At 35.0% G+C, this 23,108-nt stretch overlaps 1 protein-coding gene across 3 annotated transcripts in view; it reads left to right on the top strand.

The window, feature by feature from the left end:
- GALNT13 (polypeptide N-acetylgalactosaminyltransferase 13) overlaps positions 1 to 23,108 on the top strand; it is a 446,823-nt gene that overhangs the window by 263,530 nt on the left and 160,185 nt on the right. For all 3 annotated transcript variants that reach the window (XM_045575393.1, XM_045575392.1, XM_036421744.2), the window contains exon 8: positions 13,531 to 13,648. In XM_045575393.1, coding sequence (XP_045431349.1) covers positions 13,531 to 13,648 — 118 coding nt within the window. The remainder of the gene's footprint in view (positions 1 to 13,530; positions 13,649 to 23,108) is intronic.

The raw sequence follows: 23,108 nt of genomic DNA, 5'->3' as shown, positions 1-23,108 counted from the left end.
AATAAAAATTTTATTTTCTGGATAATATTTTATGGAAGGATTCACTAGTTTAGCTCTTTAAAGATTTATTTGGCAAGTCATCATTTAGTTAGAATAATAGAGAAATACCCTAACATTCTAAACCAATATTTGTAGCCTATTATCTAAACAAGAATGTTTCCTAACCTAATGAAGGATTGACTTATCCATTGGCAAGATTAATTATGTAATGAATTAATTAAAACTAACTAACAATTCACTAATAGAAGGAAACAACTCTAATTGTTATTGAACAATTAAATTTGAGGCTGTTAACCCTCTAAAGGAGGTAGTACTACATCAAAGAGGAAAAAATATGTGTCTACTAATAATTGCATAAAGATGTGAAATTACTACATATCAGCATTTAAAGTGTGATTTAGCAGCCCTGAAATCTTGCAGTAATCTGTACATTCACCAAGTCTTATTGATCCTTGCCTTTAATGATTTGAGAAAATACAGTATCTCATATTACTATTGTTTATTAGAAATTCTGTTTCCCCACATCATGGTAACAGTTAGTGTTAGCTGATTTTTCAACTTCAGATCCCAAGTGAAAACTATCAAAATACTTGAAAAATACACTCAAATATAGATGTGTTTATTCATTTGAAAATGAAGTAATAAAGAATGTGTTTTGTGTTTATTTTTTAAACATTGATCATGGAGGTAATAGGATTGTAATCCAGCATAGTCTGAAACTGTCCACCAGGTACACTGCCACTGGGGCCTCCTGGGAGGTGCAGGATCAGCCACCATCTGTGCCCTGCCTGGGACCACCTGACACTAGCTATAGAGTGATCTTCAGATGGTTGCTACTTGTTTGGGACTTGAAAGTGCCCAGGAGAGGCCATGATGCAAGCCAGGCCATATTCCTGATAGTGTCAGGACCAGGATCACTTAGTAAGAGACATAGGTCATTCAGAGAACGGTTGCTGCTTATTTGAGAGATAGTAGAAAAGGCTAAATCATGAGGCATTAGAGACCATTTGTATGGAAAAGCCACTGTTCATGGGTTGGATGGGCCCACAAATTGGGTGGAGCAGTGTATCAAGGAATCAGCAAGGCTGAGCTAATAGTGTTAACCAGGTGGATGGAAACTCAGATATGGCACCCACCTGCAGCTCTGTGGGGAAAGGGCTCATCACAGAACAATGGCCTCTGCTGGCACTTCTGTCTGGGAGAAACCTGTACCAGAACCTTGAGCTGGGAAGTCTGTGTGAGGCCAAGAACTCTTGCTCCTTAGCATATACCTTTCTGGCCAGAATTTCTCTCTTGATTTTTAATGGCCACACGTGGGGGTAAGACCATTCCATTCTGTGTCTCTGCCCCTCCTAGAAGTCTTGATGTGGCTTCTTCTGTATATATTTATTTAAAGGACTTCTGTTCAGCTAGATTTTGGGTAGTTATGAATGATGATTGTTTTGTAATTCAGTTGTAATTTTGATGTCATTGTGGGCAGTTCCAAGTGCCATATTTACCTATGCCACCATCCTGACCAGAACCTCCCTTTATTTTCTCACAGAGAGAAAAGATAGATAATTAAATGATAGCCAACATTCATCATAATTTACTGATCTCATTCATGAAAGAAAAGGTTTATGTAGAAATTGGACATTATCTCTCATCTTTTATTAATTAAAACATAAGATGAAATAGCCTACTTGCTATATTTATGTGGCTTTATTGTAGTAACACGGAGAGCTAATAAAAACTAAGTATATTTCATTTGTATCCTCCAGTAACTGCACAGCATTTTACTCTTTAAATTGCTGAAGGAACTGGAGCAAAAAAAAAAAAAAAAGCTATCTTTGCTGATGTTTCTAGATATTTATGGCAAAAGGTTAATTAATGCATGGGTTATGTTGTAACAGCCTGCAGGTAATTTTCATCAGCATAGCTATCATGTGAACTTTCTTTGTACATTTAATCTATTACTTGAAGATGTGATCATTTTTCTCACATTTAGGCAAACACATTAATCATTCTAGGTGTTGAAGACATTTTTTTTCTTATTTGATTAATAGAATTCTGAATAGCTAAAGTGATTAAAATGAGGTTGAAATTTTAGTTTTCTTAGTGGAATATTTCTTTTAAAATGTCAGTTAAGAAAGAACTTCCTACTTACTATAATTTGCTAATTTAGTCATCATTTAAAAATATAATCAAGCCTCTTGTATATAGAGAACCAATTTGAACTTGTGACCTAACCTTAGTTATACCACTTTTAAATTAAAGTTTATAATTGTTATTATTATTCTCTTGTCACTTCTAGGCTTTGATATTTCAATTTGATAATAAATGGAGTGTGTGAAATACTTGGTATTGGTGAAGTTATGAGAATGGAATAATAGCACATTTAACCCCTATTATTTAGTTTTCTTCAATCTGTAAACTCCCCTTAATATTTTAGTTGTTAAATTATGTGACTTTTTAGGAATATGTCAATTATAAGTGCAACAATCGAGTAATCAAATTGTTAAACCAGAGGTCATATACCAGGAGTTTGCATGTCAAATATGCCCTGTAGGTGAATTTTGCTTGGCCTACATAGTGTTTTAAATTTTAAAAATTACCACCACAAAAAAAAAAGAAAGAAAGAAAGAAAGAAAGAAAGAAAGAAAGAAAGAAAGAAAGAAAGAAAGAAAGAAAGAAAGAAAAAATGTGTTTTTTTAAAAAAAATCTGGATTTTCAGCTTTTCTTGAGAGTCAGAATGGTCCTCGGTACCTAATTGGCACCATCCAGTGGAGTTGAGTAGAAGCTGTCCCTATAGAAGTAGCATGAAAGTGTAACATAATCCCTCTGTGTGTGTGTGTGTGTGTGTTTGTGTGTGTGTCTGTGTGTGTGTGTGTCTGTGTGTGTGTGTGTATCCCTGATCCTGAGGCTAAGGACCAGTTGTTGCCATTTGTCATCATTCTTATACTTGGAAAAATATTTCTCTGTACCTGTTTTCCAACCAAAGGTGAAATAAATATGCTTATTACAACTAATCAACTCCATATATCAATATTATTTACCTGACTAAAGTCTTTTTAATTTTTGACTTTTGACTTAAAGGAAATGACTACATTTTAAAAATTAATCAAGTTAGCCTTGTATGGGTATACATATTCATAACCTCATGGAATAGCAACTAGTAGCATAAATTATCTGGTAGTGCAGATAATCTCCCGAATCATTTAATTAGTTTGGGGGATGTATGTTTCCAGTACAGGTAACTTTTGAGTTGATTTGGTTCAGGCAATTGGAATGAGTTTGATTTCAGATGCAAATACACATTGTGCTCCATGCTAGGTTTTGTGCATACAAAGAGTAATAAAGCGTCCTGTGCTTTAAAGTTGCTCACTCTCTGGGAAGGGTCATATGTATGTTGAATAAGGGAACTAGACCAGCATATGCAGTCAGAGCGTGGCCACACAGGAGTTAAACTATGCCAACTGCTAGAGTTGTGTAGCTTCGGGAAAAGAATCCACCTCTATTCTTTTTTTTTTTTTTAATATATTTTATTGATTTTTTTTTACAGAGAGGAAGAGAGAAGGATAGAGAGTTAGAAACATCTATGAGAGAAATATCATCGATCAGCTGCCTCTTGCACACCCCCTACTGGGGATGTGCCCGCAACCAAGGCACATGCCCTTGACCAGAATTGAACCCGGGACCTTTCAGTCCGCAGGCCGACGTTCTATCCACTGAGCCAAACCGGTTTTGGCTCCACTTCTATTCTGATTCATAACTTTCATCTTTTAGTTATGCCTTGTAAGTAATCCTCAATAGTTATAATGATATTTCTTTCCACTTTCATTTCTTAATTATTAAAATAGATATCTTTACTAGGAAGGTATAGGTTATTTATCAATCCTGTTTAATTTTTTTTAATCCTTCTTTTCTTATTTTATAGACTTTTGAGTTTAGTTATTATTAATAATCTTAATAAGACTTCTTTCATTTTCACTTAGTGTACCATTTTCATTATCTTCCTAAAGCAAAATAAAATAATTATATATATATTTTAATTCTTGCTACCATAATAAATCAAACATAGATATAATTATGAATTTTCTCTTTCTGGCACATTTTACTTTGATATCCCTTTTAGTAACATGTGACTGATCTCTTACATTTATTTTTCTTTCAAAGAAAGAAATTTATAAAGAAGAAAAAAATTAATAGTGTTCTTAATAACAGCTCAAATGACAGTTATTGTTCCTTTATTGGGAAAAACTCATAGAAATTTTACATATCTATTTCTAGCATCTTTATAGTATGACATTACAGAAGAAATATTAAAGCTGGCTTTGAAGAATCTGGGTTTTATTTCAAGCTTCTCCAATTGGAAAATTACCCAGTCTTCTCAACTATTACATGGAAAATTATTCACGCTGTCTTGCTTAAGTCATGAAGTGCTATAAAATATTAACTGAGAAATGTATTTGAAAGGTGTTATTTTAAATTTATTCCTGATATAACATGTGCATTGCAAAATAAATGTGACAAGTACCTAAAGCATAATGAAACAAACACCAACAAGCCACTTCTTTTAATATTTTGTTTTATTTCTTTCTGGGTACATTTCTCCATAGTTTAGAAATTGCTATATCATGGGTATTTTCTTATGCCAGTAATTTTTTTTCACAAATAAAAATTTTAATAACTCTAATATCTCAATTATTTACTTAGCTTCTCTCCTATATTTTTCAAAGTCTAAAATTATTATAGAGTTTTGTTTATTCTTCATTCCTGCCAATTATGTCTTCTTATCTATAGTTTTTATAGATAATGTGGTCTCCTTAGAATTATGCAGACAATATGAAATTTGTCTTAATATTGTTACCTTCTGCCAATTTATCCTTTTCAATTTATTGTTCCTCTAGTAAGTATAATAAATGGAAACCACTTATATTATTCTAAAAATGTTATAAAATATAGTCATATTTCTTATTATTTAATAGCAACGAATAATGTAATTTTTAATTTAAACTCATGTATTTTCTATTAGGTTTTTCTCAATTCAATGAAAATATACTTTCAATTAGAAGACAGAGCAGAGATAAATTCTCTCAAAGCCTGTGAAACACTTCTTAACAATTGGAGATACTAAAGCAACAGCACAGGGAAAGGTCCAGGTTGTGAACCGAACAAAGACCTCCATAGAAATAGCTGAACTTTGGAATGTTCAACTGTCCACATTCTCACCTACTCATGTTAAAACCTAGTACATGTTGATTTTGAGAGAAAAAGATACCAACTCACATGGAATCTATGAATTTATATTCTTTGGAGAAAAATTGCATGTTCATATTACATTGATTTCTAATTGTTTAGGGGATAAGTTCTAAGACTTTCCTAGCAGTTGGTTGAGATGAGAACAAAACAAGGGTAGTATAAAAAGTTTTCAAGATGATGAATCAAATATCACATTAATATGCTGAATAATTTTATCACATTACCCAAAATATTTTATAATGTCTGATTTCAGACAGCCTCGTTGCTTATTTTGACCCCTCTTATAGAATGAAAGTCAAGGGATAGATCAAATCCTGTGCTAACTACTGTGCAACCTCTTGGAAGCTGATGGTCTTATCAGTTTGTGAGGAATATTAAAAGTGAAAATATACTTAGTAATTAGAAGACAGAGCAGAGATAAATTCTCTCAAAGCCCGTGAGACACTTCTTTACAATTAGAAATGCTAAAGCAACAGCACAGGGAAAGGTCAGGGTTGTGAACAGAACAAAGACTTCCATAGAAATAGCTGAACTTTGGAATGTTCAACTGTCCACGAAGGAAAAAAAAGAAAAGTAACTGCTCATTTTCTTGGGAATATAGGTATTTGGGCAGATAGAAGGTATTTGATTTTTATGCTTGTTAAATTGGTTCTTGGGCAGAAAAATAAGCCATTTCCCATACTAAGAAAAATTTTAAATTTTTTCTTATCCTTTAAAATTGCTTTGAAAGTGTTTGTGTTCCATAGCTTCCGCAGGATTTGAGTAAGCTTTCTTGCTTAGAGCTTAAGCCAGCATAACTCCTATAGCAACAGTTTCTTTTCTATAGAAAACTGTATCATCTCACCCAAACATATGTTCAAATGAGTGTCATGGTGTGCAATATTGCACCGAACTTCCCACTTTTTCTCTGTAAAAACCTTTAATCGTATTCCACATTTGATTATTCATTGCTCTACTAAAATAATTGTTATGCTTTTGCTTCTTTTCTCTCTCTTCTGCTTTCTGCATTTGGGTATAGTATTTGGGTATAGACAGGTTAAGGAAGGAAGAAGAGAGTCTCAGCATCTGATTTTCCTTTGATTTCAAAACCTGCCAAATGTTTAACCAAATGAAGTCATTATATTCTATGGTATTAAAAATAAAATCGTTTTACTATTTTAGATTTTATGCTTCACATATGTATACATAATGAAATATTTATATTTGTCACTTCTTTTTATTGTGGTTTATACAATATGAGAAATGTTAGTAATGTAGAGCTATAAATACTAACAGCCTACATATTGTGATATTTGGCCAATGCAAATAACAGCTTAAAGCTGAGCTATAGTTTCTCAAATCTTCTTTAGATTTTTTTTTTCTCCTGACACCTTGGGTATTTGCCAGGTAAGATTAAATAGAATCCTGATATAGCAAAGGAAAAATGGTGAGAAGAAATGATGTTTATATAACTTTGAAGAAATTGCTCTGAAAAGCATTGCTAAAATTCACAGGAAGACGTGGTACATAAATTTGGAACTGGAAATCAGGAAAATGTATTTTGAGTTAGCTACCTCAAATTCTTTGCTGTATAAGTTAAAAAGGTCAACTGAGAGACCACTGATTAGTAGATGATGGATGGATGGAAGGAAGGAAGGAAGGAAGGAAGGAAGGAAGGAAGGAAGGAAGGAAGGAAAAAGGGAAATATGTTTTGTTTTGTTTTGTTTTTAACTGGGCCACTCACTACTATTTGTGGTCCTTGAACAAGTCATTTAAACACATTGTGACTAAATTTTGTTGATCAAGTCTGTAGGTTTCTGTAGCTCTAAAATACTATAGTTCTATTAAAACTTAATTGGACTCTAAAACCAATAAAAATAAAGTTGATTGTAATCTTGGCAAACACAGCTGTTTTCTTCTTTTTAAGTAAAAATAATATTTATAATGTGTAGTACTTGTTGGTACTATGCTTAAAGTGTTACATGCATTAACACCTGTCCCCATTTTATGGATGATGAAATTGAGGCACAGAGTTTAAGCAGCATGCTGAACATCATCTGTGGGGATGAGTTTTGATAATAAGGCTTTACTCCTAAAAACTAAATGTAGCTGACTCTTAGAGACTCCTTACTGTGTGCCTGCTTTTCACACATATTGTGATAAACCCAGTGTGGAACGTAGGATATATTGTTTTCTCAGTGAAAATGCAAGCATTGCATTTTAACATCACTCAATAATCACATTTATTTTATCATCTAACTTTTTTTAAACTTCTGGTTAAAAGATAGTTACATTTTTATATCAAATACTTATTTTTGCGAGTCCTTTAATATGTTACATTATTACAAAGCTTTATATCTTTAATTCTGAAGTACTATCACACTGAGCTCCCAAAACCTCTTTTAAAGGCTTTAAAAATCTTGGAATCAATGAAGACATTTTTGTTACTCATCATTTTATCAGGTGTGAGCCAAGATTTTTGTTATAGTTTTAGAAATAAAATTGTAGCTAATTTAAACTTTTAAATAGATTGTGTTTTGGTCCATGAGATACATTGCTCATTTTAAAATTTTATTTATTAAGTAAATATACATTACTAGTCTTATGCTATTAAACCAATATATTGAGTATACTTACAGAAGTAGTAAAATGTATATAGACATAATATTTTATAGTAGTCACAAGTGCCTTGAGGCAAAAATAGGGTGTTAAAGAAAGTAAAAGGGAATTATTACATCTAGATTGTACTAAGGGCAGAGTGCATGGAATTTGTGTTTGTAATGGCCTAAGAATAGAGAAGGTGTTTACAAAGGAAAATGAAAGTGACAAATAGATTTGAACATGTGTACCAAGGTGAGAAAATGTGAAACATTTAATAGCAAAAGCTAAACAATTTAACTACAGGGAAATAGTTCAAAGGATGGGTGGAGCTCATTGGGTGACTGCAGATCCCTGGTGCCAGGATCAGAAGCTGGCATTTATTCCTTAGAATACGGTTTTGAACATCTGTTTAACATTTTTAGAGGGTTTTAATTTAGAGAAATTAATCTGGCTGTGGTTTATAGCATACGTTTTGGAAGCAGCAGGCTCTAAAAGCAAGAGGTTTCCATTAACACACAGAAATACGGAGACTAAAATTGCATAGTGACCATGATAACAGAGAACACAGGGAAGTGTCAAAAGTGCTTTGGAAAGAAATTGGAAGTATTCGGGAAATGAATGAATGAGCCACAAAAATTAAAGGCATTGAAAGGCATTTTCTTCATTTTATATTAAGGCTCTGGAAGGAAATAGGGGACATTGAAAGAGAAGCAGATAGAAAAAGGATAGCACATTCTCAGTTCTGTGCTAAGCACACTGAGCAGAGTCAGAAAGATTTTTTTTAAAATATATTTTATTGATTTTTTTATAGAGAGGAAGGGAGAGAGATAGAGAGCTAGAAACATCTATGAGAGAGAAACATCGACCAGCTGCTTCTTGCACACCCCCTACCCGGGATATGCCCGCAACCAATGTACATGCCCTTGACCGGAATCGAACCCTGGACCTTTCAGTCCACAGACCAATGCTCTACCACTGAGCCAAACCGGTTTCGGCAAGATTTTTTTTTTAAAAGAAAATATCTAGTTATTTAAAAATAACTTTTTAAAGAAAATAAAAAGCACACAATGCAGAGGGAAGAGAGAAAAGAAGCATGGATTAGGAGTCCCACTCATAAAGATGATGATTAGAGACATATGACAAATGAGTATATAGAAGGATAGAAAGAGAAAAGTGTTACTCAGAGACCCTGGGGAAGACTACATTTTGGGACAAAAGGCAATAATTGTTAAGTGCACATTGTTAGGAAAAGGCGATATAAATTGTATTGTTTACTCATGTAGCAGATGTGAAACTAAAAACTTGACTAAGATCTGATAACCAGCAAGGGAAAGGAAGAGGAAGGGGCATCAATAAGAATCATAACTGAATATTCTTGTTGAAAGAAGGAACAATCTCTCTAGAACAATGCAAGAGGAGTCAGAGGTGAAATGATTTCAAGCAGGGGAGCCAATGAATTGTGTTAAATGTTTTCAAATGGAGAAGTCCAGGAAAGGCAATTGAGGTTCAAGAAAAAAAAAAAAAAAAGAAAGAAAAAAAAAGGTCATAAAGTTGAGAGCAAGATCCAGATTTTATTTGGAAAGTGAAGAGGAGTTGAGGGAGTATATAGAGAGTATCCTTTCAAAAAGGTTATCCGTTAAGGGAATAGAAAATATACGTCCCTAGTTTAAATGAGTCTTAGGATGGCATTGAAGGTGTATTTTGACTTAGCATAGAACTTAATCGAAGTTTTATAAGCTCAAGACGACAATCTAGAGAAATCAAAAGGCATAAAACACAAATGTAATAGCCAATGAACAAGGTGCTGAAAGAGTAGTCAGAAAAGAGCCAGCTGAGGGGACAAGAGTAAATGCTAGTCCATAATGAAGAGATATTCTTGCTTCTGAAACAAGAGAAAGGATCTATAAGAAGATCTATCATCTATCTATCTATCTATCTATCTATCTATCTATCTATCTATCTATCATCTATCATCATCATCATCTATCTAATTATCTATCTATCTATCTAGAGAGAAAGGTAGAGGTAGAGAGTGAGGGAGTTCACATTTTATGCATTGACTCAATCTCTAGTTTCTGAAGAAATGTCCCAAACTTTTGGAAAAGTTTCAAATGAGACAAGTGAACAAATAAACATAGATAAAAGGATCCTTAGCAATTTGTGAACTAAGCAGAGTCAATAACATGGACTTCCAGTACGACCAGTTGAACTTATCATATTACTTTTTCAATGACTTTGTGGGTCTTTGGCGCATAAATAGATGAGGAAGAGAAATGATAACCCAGGTACTATATTTACAAAAAGATAATGAGTTATATAAGGCCAGAGCAGAGAACCTCGGGGGTTAGGCTAATTTTTTTCCTTGACATGGCTGAATCTTGAAGAGGCAGTGGGAGAAAGAAAGCAATTCCTAAAGGGGATTGTTATGTGAGAACATTGAATAGCTAAGAAACCAAAATCACCCAATGAAGAATAAAAAATGACTTCCATTGGATTGAAATGGGAAAGCTTATAAAATAAATTGTGTTCAGAGTGGCAGATGTCAGTGTTCAATGTTTTGGACTTGAGATAGTTCCAAATGATCTTGAAATCTAAAGTTGGGGTGTGTTTATGGGAAGCTAAAATTAAGGAAACTCAAGTTTTCTGTTTGAATGATTACATCAACAACAAAGATATATCACCTAGCTTTATTATGTGCTGGGCACTGTGCTAAGTGTTTTTCTTCTATTAATTCATCTTCACCTACCTACTGTGTAATAGATCACATTCATAGCCATTGAGCTCTGCCCCATTCTCTCCATTGAGTGAATTAGTTGGTTGGTGCGACATTGTATAAACACAATATTAAAAAGGATATACTCTCAGATAATTCAACTATAATCAAGGTCTTGATCTTCTAGACACCTGAACACTTAGGGTTCACATAGGCATACATAAATTGGTCATTTAGTTTACTTAGAACAGAACATGTTGCATAACTCTGGCTTTGGCTGTAGATATAATTTAAGGAATGGTCTATAGACTATTTGCGAGGGCTGACATTGCAAAGACAAAAAATTGTCTCTAGCAGCTTATTTCTTCAGAAATACAGGATCTTTTTTTTTTTTTTTTTTGAGGGGCCATTTTATTTTTGTTAATTTTCAAGAATAAGAGGAACTTTTTGAGTCATTCCTATGGTTAAATATGATTTACTGTAGGCATTTATTATATATTTCTCACACATGTATAGGAATTATGACCAAAATGTAAGATGAAAATCAATGCTGGTATTTAACTTTAATGCATTAGCTCTTTATTAGCTATGTGAGGGAGTTCACAGAAAAGTGGATAGGCACTCTGAACTGATCATTAAAAATGCATTACTTAACATTCTTAAGCACTTGGTTGCATTATGATAGGATAATTGAAGCAGTTTTTTGTCCCTCATTTTATTATATAAGCTTTCCAGCACTCTAGTACCATATATAGTTATTGCCATAGAGTTCCAAAACCCCAGTCAGGTGAGGGTTGTGGCTACCATAAGTACCATCTGTTTCACTTTGTTAGTGCTTCTCTAATAATTCAGAAGGTCAGTGGTGCTGTTCCTGATAGGAACTCAGCAAGACCAGAAGCAATAAAACTGCTCTGAGACTAAGAGAGCCTGTGCTCCTCCAGCTGATGGGCAGTTAATTACTTGAGTATAAAACAGTGAGAGCACGGGGAGAAATCAGGAACCTCACAATCTGGTAGCTATCTAAGTACAATATTATTTGGTGTTTGTTTTTTTTTTCATTGAACTGTACTGTTCAATTAGAGGACATGAGCATATCCTGTGGCAGAAGAGGATATAATTTCAAGAGAAGCAAAACACTTTTTTTCTTTTTTACTAATCTCAGACCAGGTGGATGAATGTTCCAAATTATTTACTCTACCAGTGTTTCTCTTCTTGACCAGCACATTATAATGAGCTGGGAACTTTACGCAATGCCAAAGGTCTGGCCCCATGTCCTGTTAATGAAATCTGAGTCTATGGAGAGTCATACCCATGGAAATGCATTTTTTAAAAGTTTGTCAGGGCAGCTAAGAAGATTGGAAACCACTATACTACAATTAATGTTCAAAAATAATAATTTCCAATGTAGATAGATCCAGTTGTGAACAACTAGAATTTTCTTTTTTCTTTTTTTTAAAGACTAGTTTCTTGATTTTAGAGAGGAAGAGATATGGAGAGAGAAAGAGCAACATCAATAGACTGCCTCCTGCATGCGCCCTACCAGGGATCAAGTCCCCAACTCAGGCATGTACCCTGATCTGGAATCCAACCAGAAACCTTTTGGTACATGGGACTATGCCCAACCAAATAAGCCATACTTTTTTAGTTAAATTTATAATACTATGTAATAAAGAGGTAATGTGCAAATTAACCCTCATACCCTCATAATATGGCTGCCTATGACCAGGCCAGCAGGGGGGTTAGTGATGGGTGACCAAACTACTGAACAAGCAGGCTGCATGGGGTGACCAGGCCAGTTGGGGGGAGGGGAGGAAGAGGGGAGACCAGGCTGCTGAAGGGGGCAGTTGGGGGCTACCAGGCCAGTAGGGAGGGCAGTTGGGAGCAACCAGGCTGGCAGAGGGGGCAGTTAGGGGCGATCAGGCAGGCATGCAGAGGAAGTGAGGGGCAATCATGCCAGCAGGGGAGGGCTATTAGGGTGACCAGACAGGCAGGCAGGTGAGCGATTAGTGGTCTAGGATTGTGAGAGGGATGTCCAACTGCTGGTTTAGGCCCAATTCCAGGATCGGGCCTAAACTGGCAGTCGGATATCCCCTGAGAAGTCCTGGATTGGAGAGGGTGCAGGCTAAGCTGAGGGCACCACCCCCCAACCCCTGTGCACAAATTTCGTGCACTAGGCCTCTAGTACTTGTATAGAAAGACTTGTATAGTTCACACATCAACATTGCTTTAATAATCTTTTAAAATTAATTAATCATTTAAAACAAAACACTTGACTTCTTAGTTCTTATAGAGAAGTTTTGAATTTAAGAACCAAAGGCATTTATTTCTAGGAAAAAGTTTTAGCATCTGTGCCAAATTTACTTTAAATCTCTGCATAGCAAAGGGATCTATGTTTCTCCAGTGTTATATGATTGATAGTGTTATTTTAGTTAGCTAAAGAGACAAATATGTGATAGATGTAATATTCTGATGTTTGAAAATACTTTTGTAATTCTTATTACTTAACTGTCTATAAAAATTTTATAGCATTCAATATTTTTTATATTTAAGTAGGCTATAGACATTTCCTTAGAAAAACCATTTTCACATGAAAATGATTTATAATCAGATGACAAAAGATCACTACGGGCAGTTTCATGATTAGTAATCTCTGAAAGGGTGGTACAAAGAGCACTAACTTCTCTTCACTTTGGCCTTTCAGAAGGAATGTATCAATAGATGCCCTCCTCTTAAGTGCCCTGTGTTACTTCCATGTGTCTGTATGATCACCTATAACAAAAGAGTCTAATCTAAATTTAGTTTTACAGAAAATATGATAAAATGCTATTTACTAATTTTAAGACCTCTTACATCTTGGCTTTATGTTTTCAGTTTGAGATTTTTGAGTAGTATTATTTTTAATGTAAAATGTCTCAAAGATATTTGCTACAGTCATTATACTCCACATATTGTTTTCAAAAGATATTCTTTTCTTTTTGTTTTGTTTTTTCAACTAGGACCCCTACTATGGCTGGTGGCCTATTTTCTATTGACAGAAACTACTTTGAAGAGATAGGAACTTACGATGCAGGAATGGATATCTGGGGTGGAGAGAATCTTGAAATGTCTTTTAGGGTAATTGCCTTTTCCTTTATTTTTTGACTCTAAACATACTATGCTGTTGCATGCACACATAGACCTAGTCATTTACTGTGGAACCTTTTTTGTGAAGTGATGCAAATTGCTGATCTGTTGACATGTTAACACTTATTAAGAAGATTTGCTAGAGTCTTTTGCATGCAATATTTACTGTTAAATGGGAAAATTTAGTTATTTTTTTAAGTTTTCAAAATAATTATTTTATTCATAGTACAAAGACATTGTCTTTCAAGTGTTTAAAATAAAGACAGGCTTTACTTTTTTCAATAAAGCAGTTCCCTATAAAATCAATGTGTATTTTGGCACTAAAACCATGTTATCTGAATTTGCAAATGCTGCCTGAGGTTATTCTCAAATAACTTTAACAATGATCTGTTGAAAGATTTTCTGTATAATTGTGTGTGTAGCATAACTACTTTTACAATCATAGACATTGTTTGATGAATCAGTTTAAATAATGCAAATTCACTCATTAAGTGACCTTCTAGGTAAATTAAAAATTAATAATTACTCCCTCATATATATGATTTAGGAAACATATAAATATTTTTAAGATTTTATTATATTTATAAATTTAAAATAGAGACACATAAATGTGCTTTCATCCTATCAAATAAGTGCTAATATACTGTTGTTTTTTCTTCAAACCACATATATTATCATTTTAAGTGAAATAAGTTAGTAGCATTGCTATTTTTTCCTTTTTAGAATTTAACATGAAATATTCAAAACACTATTGTTTGCCAAAATTATTTGTGCAATGAAATTGTTAGAGTTTAGGTATATTTATCAATGATATATAGATTTATATATACACTTTGGACAGTAAAGTTTTTTTCACTTATAAAATATAATAATGTTCTGTAAGAAAATGTTTCAAATTGAAACTAAGAACTACTTTGAATTTATATAACATGGAACTTAATGGATCTTATATAATCTGAATTATTTTATAAGTACTAGAATGGCCTAGTTATACAATTGTTTGCCTATAAACCTTTCTTATAGTCAGATGTCTGAAAACAGCATTAGTTAATGGAATTTTATTCTTTCTGTATTTGCTTATATATTTATAGTTTATTGCAACTTGCTTTACAGTCTTAGTACAATACTCAGGAATGTGTTCTTGCATCAGGCACATGATGCATCTTTGCACAACCTTTGGGGACATTTGGGACCTAACATTTTTACTTCATGGGGTTCAGAAAGTGCAGAGAATAACAGATGACAATTATGAAAACGAAGAAGAAAGAGGAAGGAAGGAAGGAAGGAAGGAAGGAAGGAAGGAAGGAAGGAAGGAAGGAAGGAAGGAAGGAAGGAAGTGCAAATCTTAAAAGCAGTTTGCTCTTCATCTTAGATATGATGATGAGAATATTTACATATTAATAAACCAATATTCCTTGAATATTGCCCTGAGATTACATAAGGAAAAAATCAACATGGTAATATTACTATTATCTGTGATTCTACTGCCCACCTTTTTTCATTGTTTTCTAAGATTCATATTCACCTCTGTTCTTCTTGCCTGTTAAGCATGAATCTCTGCCAATGGACTCCAATTACTCTCAATACATAGCTCCAGTACTGGGTGGATATTCTCCATCTGATTTAAAGATGTGTTTAGGAGTAATTTAGTGTAATAAAACAGAAGAATATGATCAGAAAATGCAACAGAGGTATAAATGTATCAAAAAGGAAGACTTGAGAATATAAAATTTGAAAATTTGATAATATTTGATGCAAATACCAGGGGGACAGAGTGAATGCAACTAAGTAGAGCTAATTAATGCCCTAAGGATGATCAGATCCCTAGAAAATGATATAAGAGGTTTACTGTGATTGGTTGCTTTGAGTTTATTAAAAAAAAGAAAGGAAGTATTCATAAGTGACTACTTTTTCAATTGTTTTAAAACATATCACCGACTTCAGTTTCCATCTGATTTCAGGAGAAACAACCTATATATTTTGCTTTTTGTTAGACTCTTGATTCGTGCTTACTTTCCTTTCCATGATATGAATATAACAGTAATAACTAGTACCCTAGCTGAGGAAGAGAGTAAGAAAAAATGCTGAAACAGTATATTAACAAAGCAATGAGTCTTCCCCGTTAATGTAACTTTATGAAAAGAGACTATATTGAGGATTTACAATCAGAAGACCTGAGACTAATATCCAGCTCAGTCATTATAGAGCAAACACATTTTGAGTGTGTAATACATGCTTTACACTTTCTAGATGCTAAGACCACAAAAATGAGTAAGGCATGGTGCTTTTACTCTCAAAAAGCCACATTTCTATGAGAGATACATAGTTATTATTGACAATAAAATATGATTTCTTAAAAAGAAATTTATGTATGAGGTGTCTTTGTCATGTAGTCAAATCATTTAACCTCAACTGTGGAAAGGTGATTGTAATCATAGTGAAATTCTGTTTTGCAGTTCGGGTTTATGTAGATTTCAGGGTAATTAGAAACAGAGAAATATTAAGGGTTTGCAAAATATCACAAGTCTGACTAGCCTTATGGGAGTTTAAGCCAATCTTAAGAAATGCATCTTGCAGATTTATTTATAACAACATCACTTGGTCTTAGATGCCCAGATTATTATAAGTACTGAGACATTGAAAATTTGATGAAAACTCTAGATCTCCCGAGAGAGAAGCATCCAGTCTCTGACTACAATAGGTTTTAACAGTTTCTTAGGGTTGAAGAATTCCTTGAAGTATCAGGATAAATAAATTTTGGTAAAAAATATTAGTGATTTCTAATATTTATAGAGCTATTAGGTGGAATAGCTGAGAATTGAACCCCAGTGTTCTGAGACCATCAGCTATGGTGCTAATTACCACACTGCTACCTCATTTAAGGTTCACCCCTCCATAACACATCACTCCTAACTGCTGATGATATTATTGGGAGAGAGAGAAGAAGCTAATATGCAAGCGTGATTATCCTCCACACTTCTGAAATGGCTGCCTCATCTAGTGATCTTATCTTTCTGTTATAGGCTTTAGTCTCCTTTGGTATATACATATGTACATCATATGACAGTGAGACTATGTATAGGTAGATGCTAATACTCCTGAAAGCTTAGTCTCAGATATTGCTCTCTACTTCATTCCACAGCAATCATCCACATAACATAAATCCTAAGAATACTGTCTAAACACAAATGTTGATTTATTTGCTGACATTTATTGAGTTTTCATTCAGTCAGTTCATGGGATACAGTAGTGAACAAAACAGACAAAATGGTGTGTCCTTATGGAAATTATATTTTAGAGAAGGAGACAGACAATAAACAAGGGAAGTAAAATACAGGGGCGGACAAATGTAAGTTTACAGTTGTAAGTGAAACAATTTGTTCTTGTATTATTATTTATTAATTATTATATTATTTCCTACATGAACTACTATAAACTTATTTTTGTCCACCCCTGTATATTAATATATTGGTACTAAGAGTTAAAGAGAAAAAAATAAGGGAGAGGAATATGAAATGGGAGATGTTGAAGATTGGTAGGAGTTGAAACTTTAGATAGGATAAATTCAAAAATGAATATCCATATAAAATAATTGATAAAAAAGTGAGCCCATGATAATATATATTTACCATCAAAAATGTCATCTTTAAGTAATATCTATGATATTAGCATAAACACCATCCAACAAACATCGCCTTTCAGCACAGGAGCAATATTTCCAAGAATGCACAATATTTTGTTCAATTTAAAATGAGATAGTCTGCCGAAACCGGTTTGGCTCAGTGGTAGAGCATTGGTCCGCAGATTGAAAGGTCCCGAGTTCGATTCCAGTCAAGGGCATGTACCTTGGTTGCGGGCACATCCCCAGTAGGGGGTGTGTAAGAGGCAGCTGGTCGATGTTTCTCTCTCATTGACATTTCTAGCTCTCTAGCTCTCTCCCTTCCTCTCTGTAAAATATCAATAAAATATATTTTTAAAATAAATAAATTAAAAAAAAAAAATGAGATAGTCTGCCATTGTTGAGCCAATTGAGGTCCTGGGGGAGAAAAGTGAGAAGTCATCAAGGGACACAGAAGAGTGTCCCACAGCCATGACTGTTAGACTAACAGTTACAAGAATGACCTAGGAGTCTGACATTCAGGACTCAAGTTCCAGTCTGACATTAATTAGCTCTACTAGAGGCCCAGTGCATGAAATCCATACACCGGGGGAAGGGGGAGTATTGCTCAGCCAGACCTGTGGCCTCTCACAGTCTAGGAGCCCTGGGGGCTGAGCTTGCCAGCCATGAGCTCAGCTCAGGGTTTCTGGTTGAGCAGCGCGCCCCCTGTGGGAACACACTGACCACCAGGGGGCAGCTACTGTGTTGACAATCTGCCCCCAGGTGGTCAGTGTGTGTCATAGCAACCAGTTCTAACATTTGGTTATTCCTCTATTTGGTTGATTTTGCATATTAACCTTTTATTATTAGGATGATTTGGGCAAGATAGTATGTCTCCTGAGCTCTAGTTTCTTCATATCTACAATAAAAGAGTTTGTAGCACTTTCCTGATACACTTTCAGAGATGATTAAATAAAACTTAGTGTATAGTATTGAGCACCCCAATGACCACACATATAGTAAAATGTGTAATTAAAGGCAGCAATTGATGTTGTGGTTATAAGCTGTGCAACTTTGAATAAGTCCTGACACTCCTGAGCCTCACTTAATAACAACCTTGCCCTTAAAAATCAGTCCTTGACCATAGATAATCAATGAAGAAAATGTATATGAAAATACTATTAAAGTTAGAATATGCAATACTTATATAAAGTACTTCTTCAATAGTTATTAATTGAAATGTGGTTCTAAAACTCCCCTGCCCAGAAAAGAGATTAATTTTTTTGATAAACCATTATTATTCATATTATTACAGTTGTTCTTCTCCCCCCTCCAGCTCCCCTCCACCCAGTTCCCACCCCACCCCATGCCCTTACCCTCCTCATTGTCCTTGTCCATAGGTGTAAGATTTTTGTCCAATGTCTTCCCAACCCCCCCACCCCCTTCCTCCAAGAGTTGTCAGTCCACTCCCTTTCTATGCCCTTGCTTCTATTATATTCACAAGTTTATTCTGTTCCTCAGATTTTTTTATTTACTTGATTTTTAGATTCACTTGTTGATAGATATGTATTTGTTGTCACTTTGTTGTTTATAATTTTTATCTTTAACTCTTTCTTCCTCTTCTTAGAGAATACCCTTTAGCATTTCATATAATACTGATTTGGTGGTGATGAACTCCTTTAGCTTTTTCTTGTCTGTGAAGCTTCAATCTGGGACCTCTTTAGGGATGTCTGACTTCCCGTTTAGGCCTGATCCCACCAGGATATGGCCTAAACGGGCAGTCGGAAATCCCTCTCACAATCCAGGATTGCTGGCTCCCAACTACTTGCCTGCCTGCCTTCCTGATTGCCCCTAACCACTTCTGCCTGCCAGCCTGATTACCCGCTAACCACTCCCATGCCACCCTGATTGATGTGTAACTGCTCCCCTGCCAGCCCATTTGACCACAACTTCCCTCCTCTACCAGCCTGGTCACCCCTAACTGCCCTTCCCTGCAGGGTTGATCGCCTTTAACTGCCCTCCCTTGCAGGCCTGGTCCCTCTCAACTGCCATCCCTTGCAGGCCTGGTGCCTCCCAGCTGCCCTCCCCTGCTGGCCATCTTGTGTCCACATGGGGGCATGATCTTTGAGCACTTGGGGGCAGCCATCTTGTGTGTTGGAGTGATGGCCAATCTGCATATTACTCTTTTATTAGACAGGATAGAAGCCTGGTGCACGGATGGGGCCTGCTGGCTTGCCTTGAAGGGTGTCCCAGATCAGGGTGGGGGTTCCCTTGGGGCATGGGGTGGCCTGAGAGAGGGGCCTGTGATGGTTTGCAGGCTGGCCACACACCCCAGCAACCCAAGCAGAGGCCCTGGTATCTGGGATATATTTACTTTCTACAATTGAAACTTTGTAGCCTGGAGCGGAGCCAAGCCTCCTGCTCACTCCATGGTGGCAGCGGATTCTGTTTGGATTTGTTTGCCTTCTATAATTGAAACTTTGTAGCCTTGAGTGGAGGCCTAGGCCGACAAAGGGCAGGCGGAAAGCTTGACTTCCTCTGTTGCCGGGGAAACACCTCCCTCCTGCTCTCTGTGGCTGTAGCCATCTTGGTTGGGTTTATTTGCATACTTGCTCTGATTGGCTTGTGGACATGGTTGGTGGGTGTGGCTTGTGGAGCGGAGTGATGGCTAATTTGCATATTACTCCTTTATTAGGTAGGATATTAACAGCATTATGGCAGTAAATTTGACTTCAGTAAACTAGACAACTTCCTTAAAAGACAAACTATCAAAGCCCATAAGTAGTAGATCAATCTAACAGCCCTAAAAACTGGTAAAAAAAAAAAAAAAAAAAAAAAAAAAAAAGGAAAGAAAGAAAGAAACTTGTAGTTTAAAACCGACTATTGGCAAAGGAAACCCGCTTGCCAGATTACTTCACTGGTAGATTCTACCCATAGTTTTGGGTAGAAATAAGAAGTTTTACACAAACTTCCAGAATATTGAAGAGGAGATACTACCGCCCAATTCATTCTGTGAGGTCAGTGCTACTCAAATAGAAAAACTTGACAGGCATTAAGAGAACAGAAAACCAAACCACAAGTCAATACCCCCCATGAACACAGATGTAAAAATTCTAAATAAACTTTAGCAAATCAATCCTTTCAATGTGTAAAATGAAAATGCATCATGACTAAGTGAGGTTCACCCCAGGAATGGAAGGCTGATTTAACATTCAAACACCATTCGATGTAATTTACCATATTAACACATCAAAAAGGAAAAAAATCAAAGGATCTTCTGAATAGAGGCAAGAAAAGCATTTGAAAAAAATCCAATTCCATTCCTGATTAAAAATCAAACAGGACAAAAGAACAAAACAACAACAAAAAAGAAAGAAGGAAAAAAAAAACCTGAGCAACCTAATTATAGCAGGGAACTTGCTCATCCTAAAAAAGGACTTGTAGGAAAAGTCTACCTCATATTACTGTTCAGAGACCATGTTTTCATCTTAAGATAAAAAAAAGTTAAGGATATTAGCTTTTATCACTTCTATTTAACACTATAATGCAGGTTTTAGGCAGTACAAGAAGGTAAAAACAAATGCTATCCATATTGTAAAAGGGAAAGTGAGACTGTCATTCTAGATGACATGATTTTCTAGAAAATTCAATGGAATTAATTTCAAAAGCTACTAACACAAGCAGGTGATCTACCCAGTTTGCAAAATACAAGAATATTATATCAAAATCAATTGTATGCCTGTATATTAGCAGCAAAAAATAAAAAATCTAAATAAAATTTCATTTATAATAGAATCAAAGGTATGAAATAGTGATAAATCTGACAAAAGGTATACTAAAATCTAAAATTTTAGGTAAAAGCAAACTAATCTATAAGTGATTAAAAGCAGACAAGTTGTCTATGGACAGCAAATTGGGGTGGGAGACTAGAGTTGGAAGGAGGAATTACAAAGGGGCATATGAAAACTTTTGGATAATGTATATATTTATTACCTTTGTTGTGGTCATAGCTCCACAGGTTTTACATAAGTCAAAACTTATCAAATGGCACATTTTAAATATATGCAGTTTTTTTGTATTTTAATTATATGCAATAGAGCTGTTAAATATTAAAGCATGCACACACACACTGCTGGCATCTACAAAAAGAAACAAATGAAGAAAAATGTAATTGATGGTTTCATCTACTGCAGACATGTATAATTCAGTCTAGATCCTCAGTATGTCTTAGTCTACTTACTTTTAAATACCTACATATCTGAGTCAAAAATCTACCTGTTAAGACAATTATATGGAAATGAGATAATACTTATTGGAGTTTTTAATAAACTATTCTGTACTGCAGATATATTCGTTTTATTACCATTACCCTTAAATGGTAGAGGCAGTTTTGTCAATAAGAAATATTTTAACTGACAGGATGGGATTTACTTGAAATGATCCAGTTTTTCTTAGTCTTTAAAATCACAATGTAAACAGCTGTAAATTTATCTGAAGGATATAACCAAGTGAAATGTCCTATGATGTGAAATCCGCTTATTTCCAAATTGTACAAGCAATGAAGTGAAAAAGAAATAGAAGCAGATATCATAAATAATGGAAAAATGAAAGGCGACAGTTTTATCGAACAGAACAGTTTGGTAAATGAGGCAAAGAAGTTTGTAGACTTTGGGGGATTGTAGTATCCAGGATTTTAAAAGAAAGTAAAGAATTTTCTAGAAATGTCCACATGATTTTGACAAATGAAAATGTCAATCATAATTTGTTACACAGAAACAAATTTAGACAAAAGTCTAGTTCTTTTAGAATTCTACCTTTAAAAAAAACTTAATATAAATCTGAGCATAATGGATTGTCTATGTTTAAAACTTGACTATTTTTGTTTTATTGAGTTGCTCATAAAAAACAGACTTTAATAGAAAAATTGCAGTTAAGTGAATTTAACTTGAGTTAATGTTATCCACAATTTTGGTGGAAATGGTTTTGTGGAGCACTTTTATCTATGATAATAAAAGCATCATATGCTAATTAGACTGGAAGTCCTTCCTTCCAGACAAAGCCTCATACGGCAGGGGCTGGGGCCAAGGCCCTTGCAGGAATTTTGTGCATTGGGCCTCTAGTTTTAATATGATAAGCACTCTTAACCTATATCATAAAATGCCTGCGGTGGTGATGCTGTAACCGCAAAACGACCAAACAATCAATCACCAGGGGGTGCTCCAAGCAGGTCCTGTGGGTCAGGACTCTAGGCTTGTTTGGCGAGGCGGGGCTCGTGCGGGGCTGGTGGGGTCCCGGCTCGCACATGGCAGTTCTAGGGTCTCCTGGCTCGCTCAGGATGGGTCTGGGGTTCCGCAGGTGCGGCGGGTCTGGGTCTCAGGCGATTTTGTATGCTGGGCCTTTGGTATTAACTACTATTAAGATTTTTTAGCCTATTCTTCTCCTAGCTTTATTGGGTATAATTGCCAAATGAAAAGTGTGTATATTTGAGGCCTACAATGTGATGATTTGATACACAGGGGTAGGCAAACATAGGTTTTCCAGTTGTTCATATGAAAAATAATACAATTAATGAATAATAATACAAAAATAAACTGTCTTGCAGGCTCACAAGTGTAAATCTACTTTTGCCTTACCCTGTACTGTATTGTGAAGTGGTTACCACAATCAAACTAATCAATACATCCATCACCTCACTTAGTTGCTGTGTGTGCTTTGCTTTATCGCTCTTCACAATTTTGCACTTCTCAAATATTGCTTTTTTTTTTTTTTTTAAGTTCAAGATTTGTGACAACCCTGCATATAGTCCATTGGTGCCATTTCTTCAACAGGCCCAAATGATGATTAGCATTTTTT

This window comes from Pipistrellus kuhlii, unplaced genomic scaffold (genome assembly GCF_014108245.1).
Source record: "Pipistrellus kuhlii isolate mPipKuh1 unplaced genomic scaffold, mPipKuh1.p scaffold_m20_p_7, whole genome shotgun sequence".
Lineage (NCBI taxonomy): Eukaryota > Metazoa > Chordata > Mammalia > Chiroptera > Vespertilionidae > Pipistrellus > Pipistrellus kuhlii.
The sequence above is the reverse complement of the archived record's forward strand: the minus strand, read 5'-3'. Positions and strand labels throughout refer to the sequence as shown.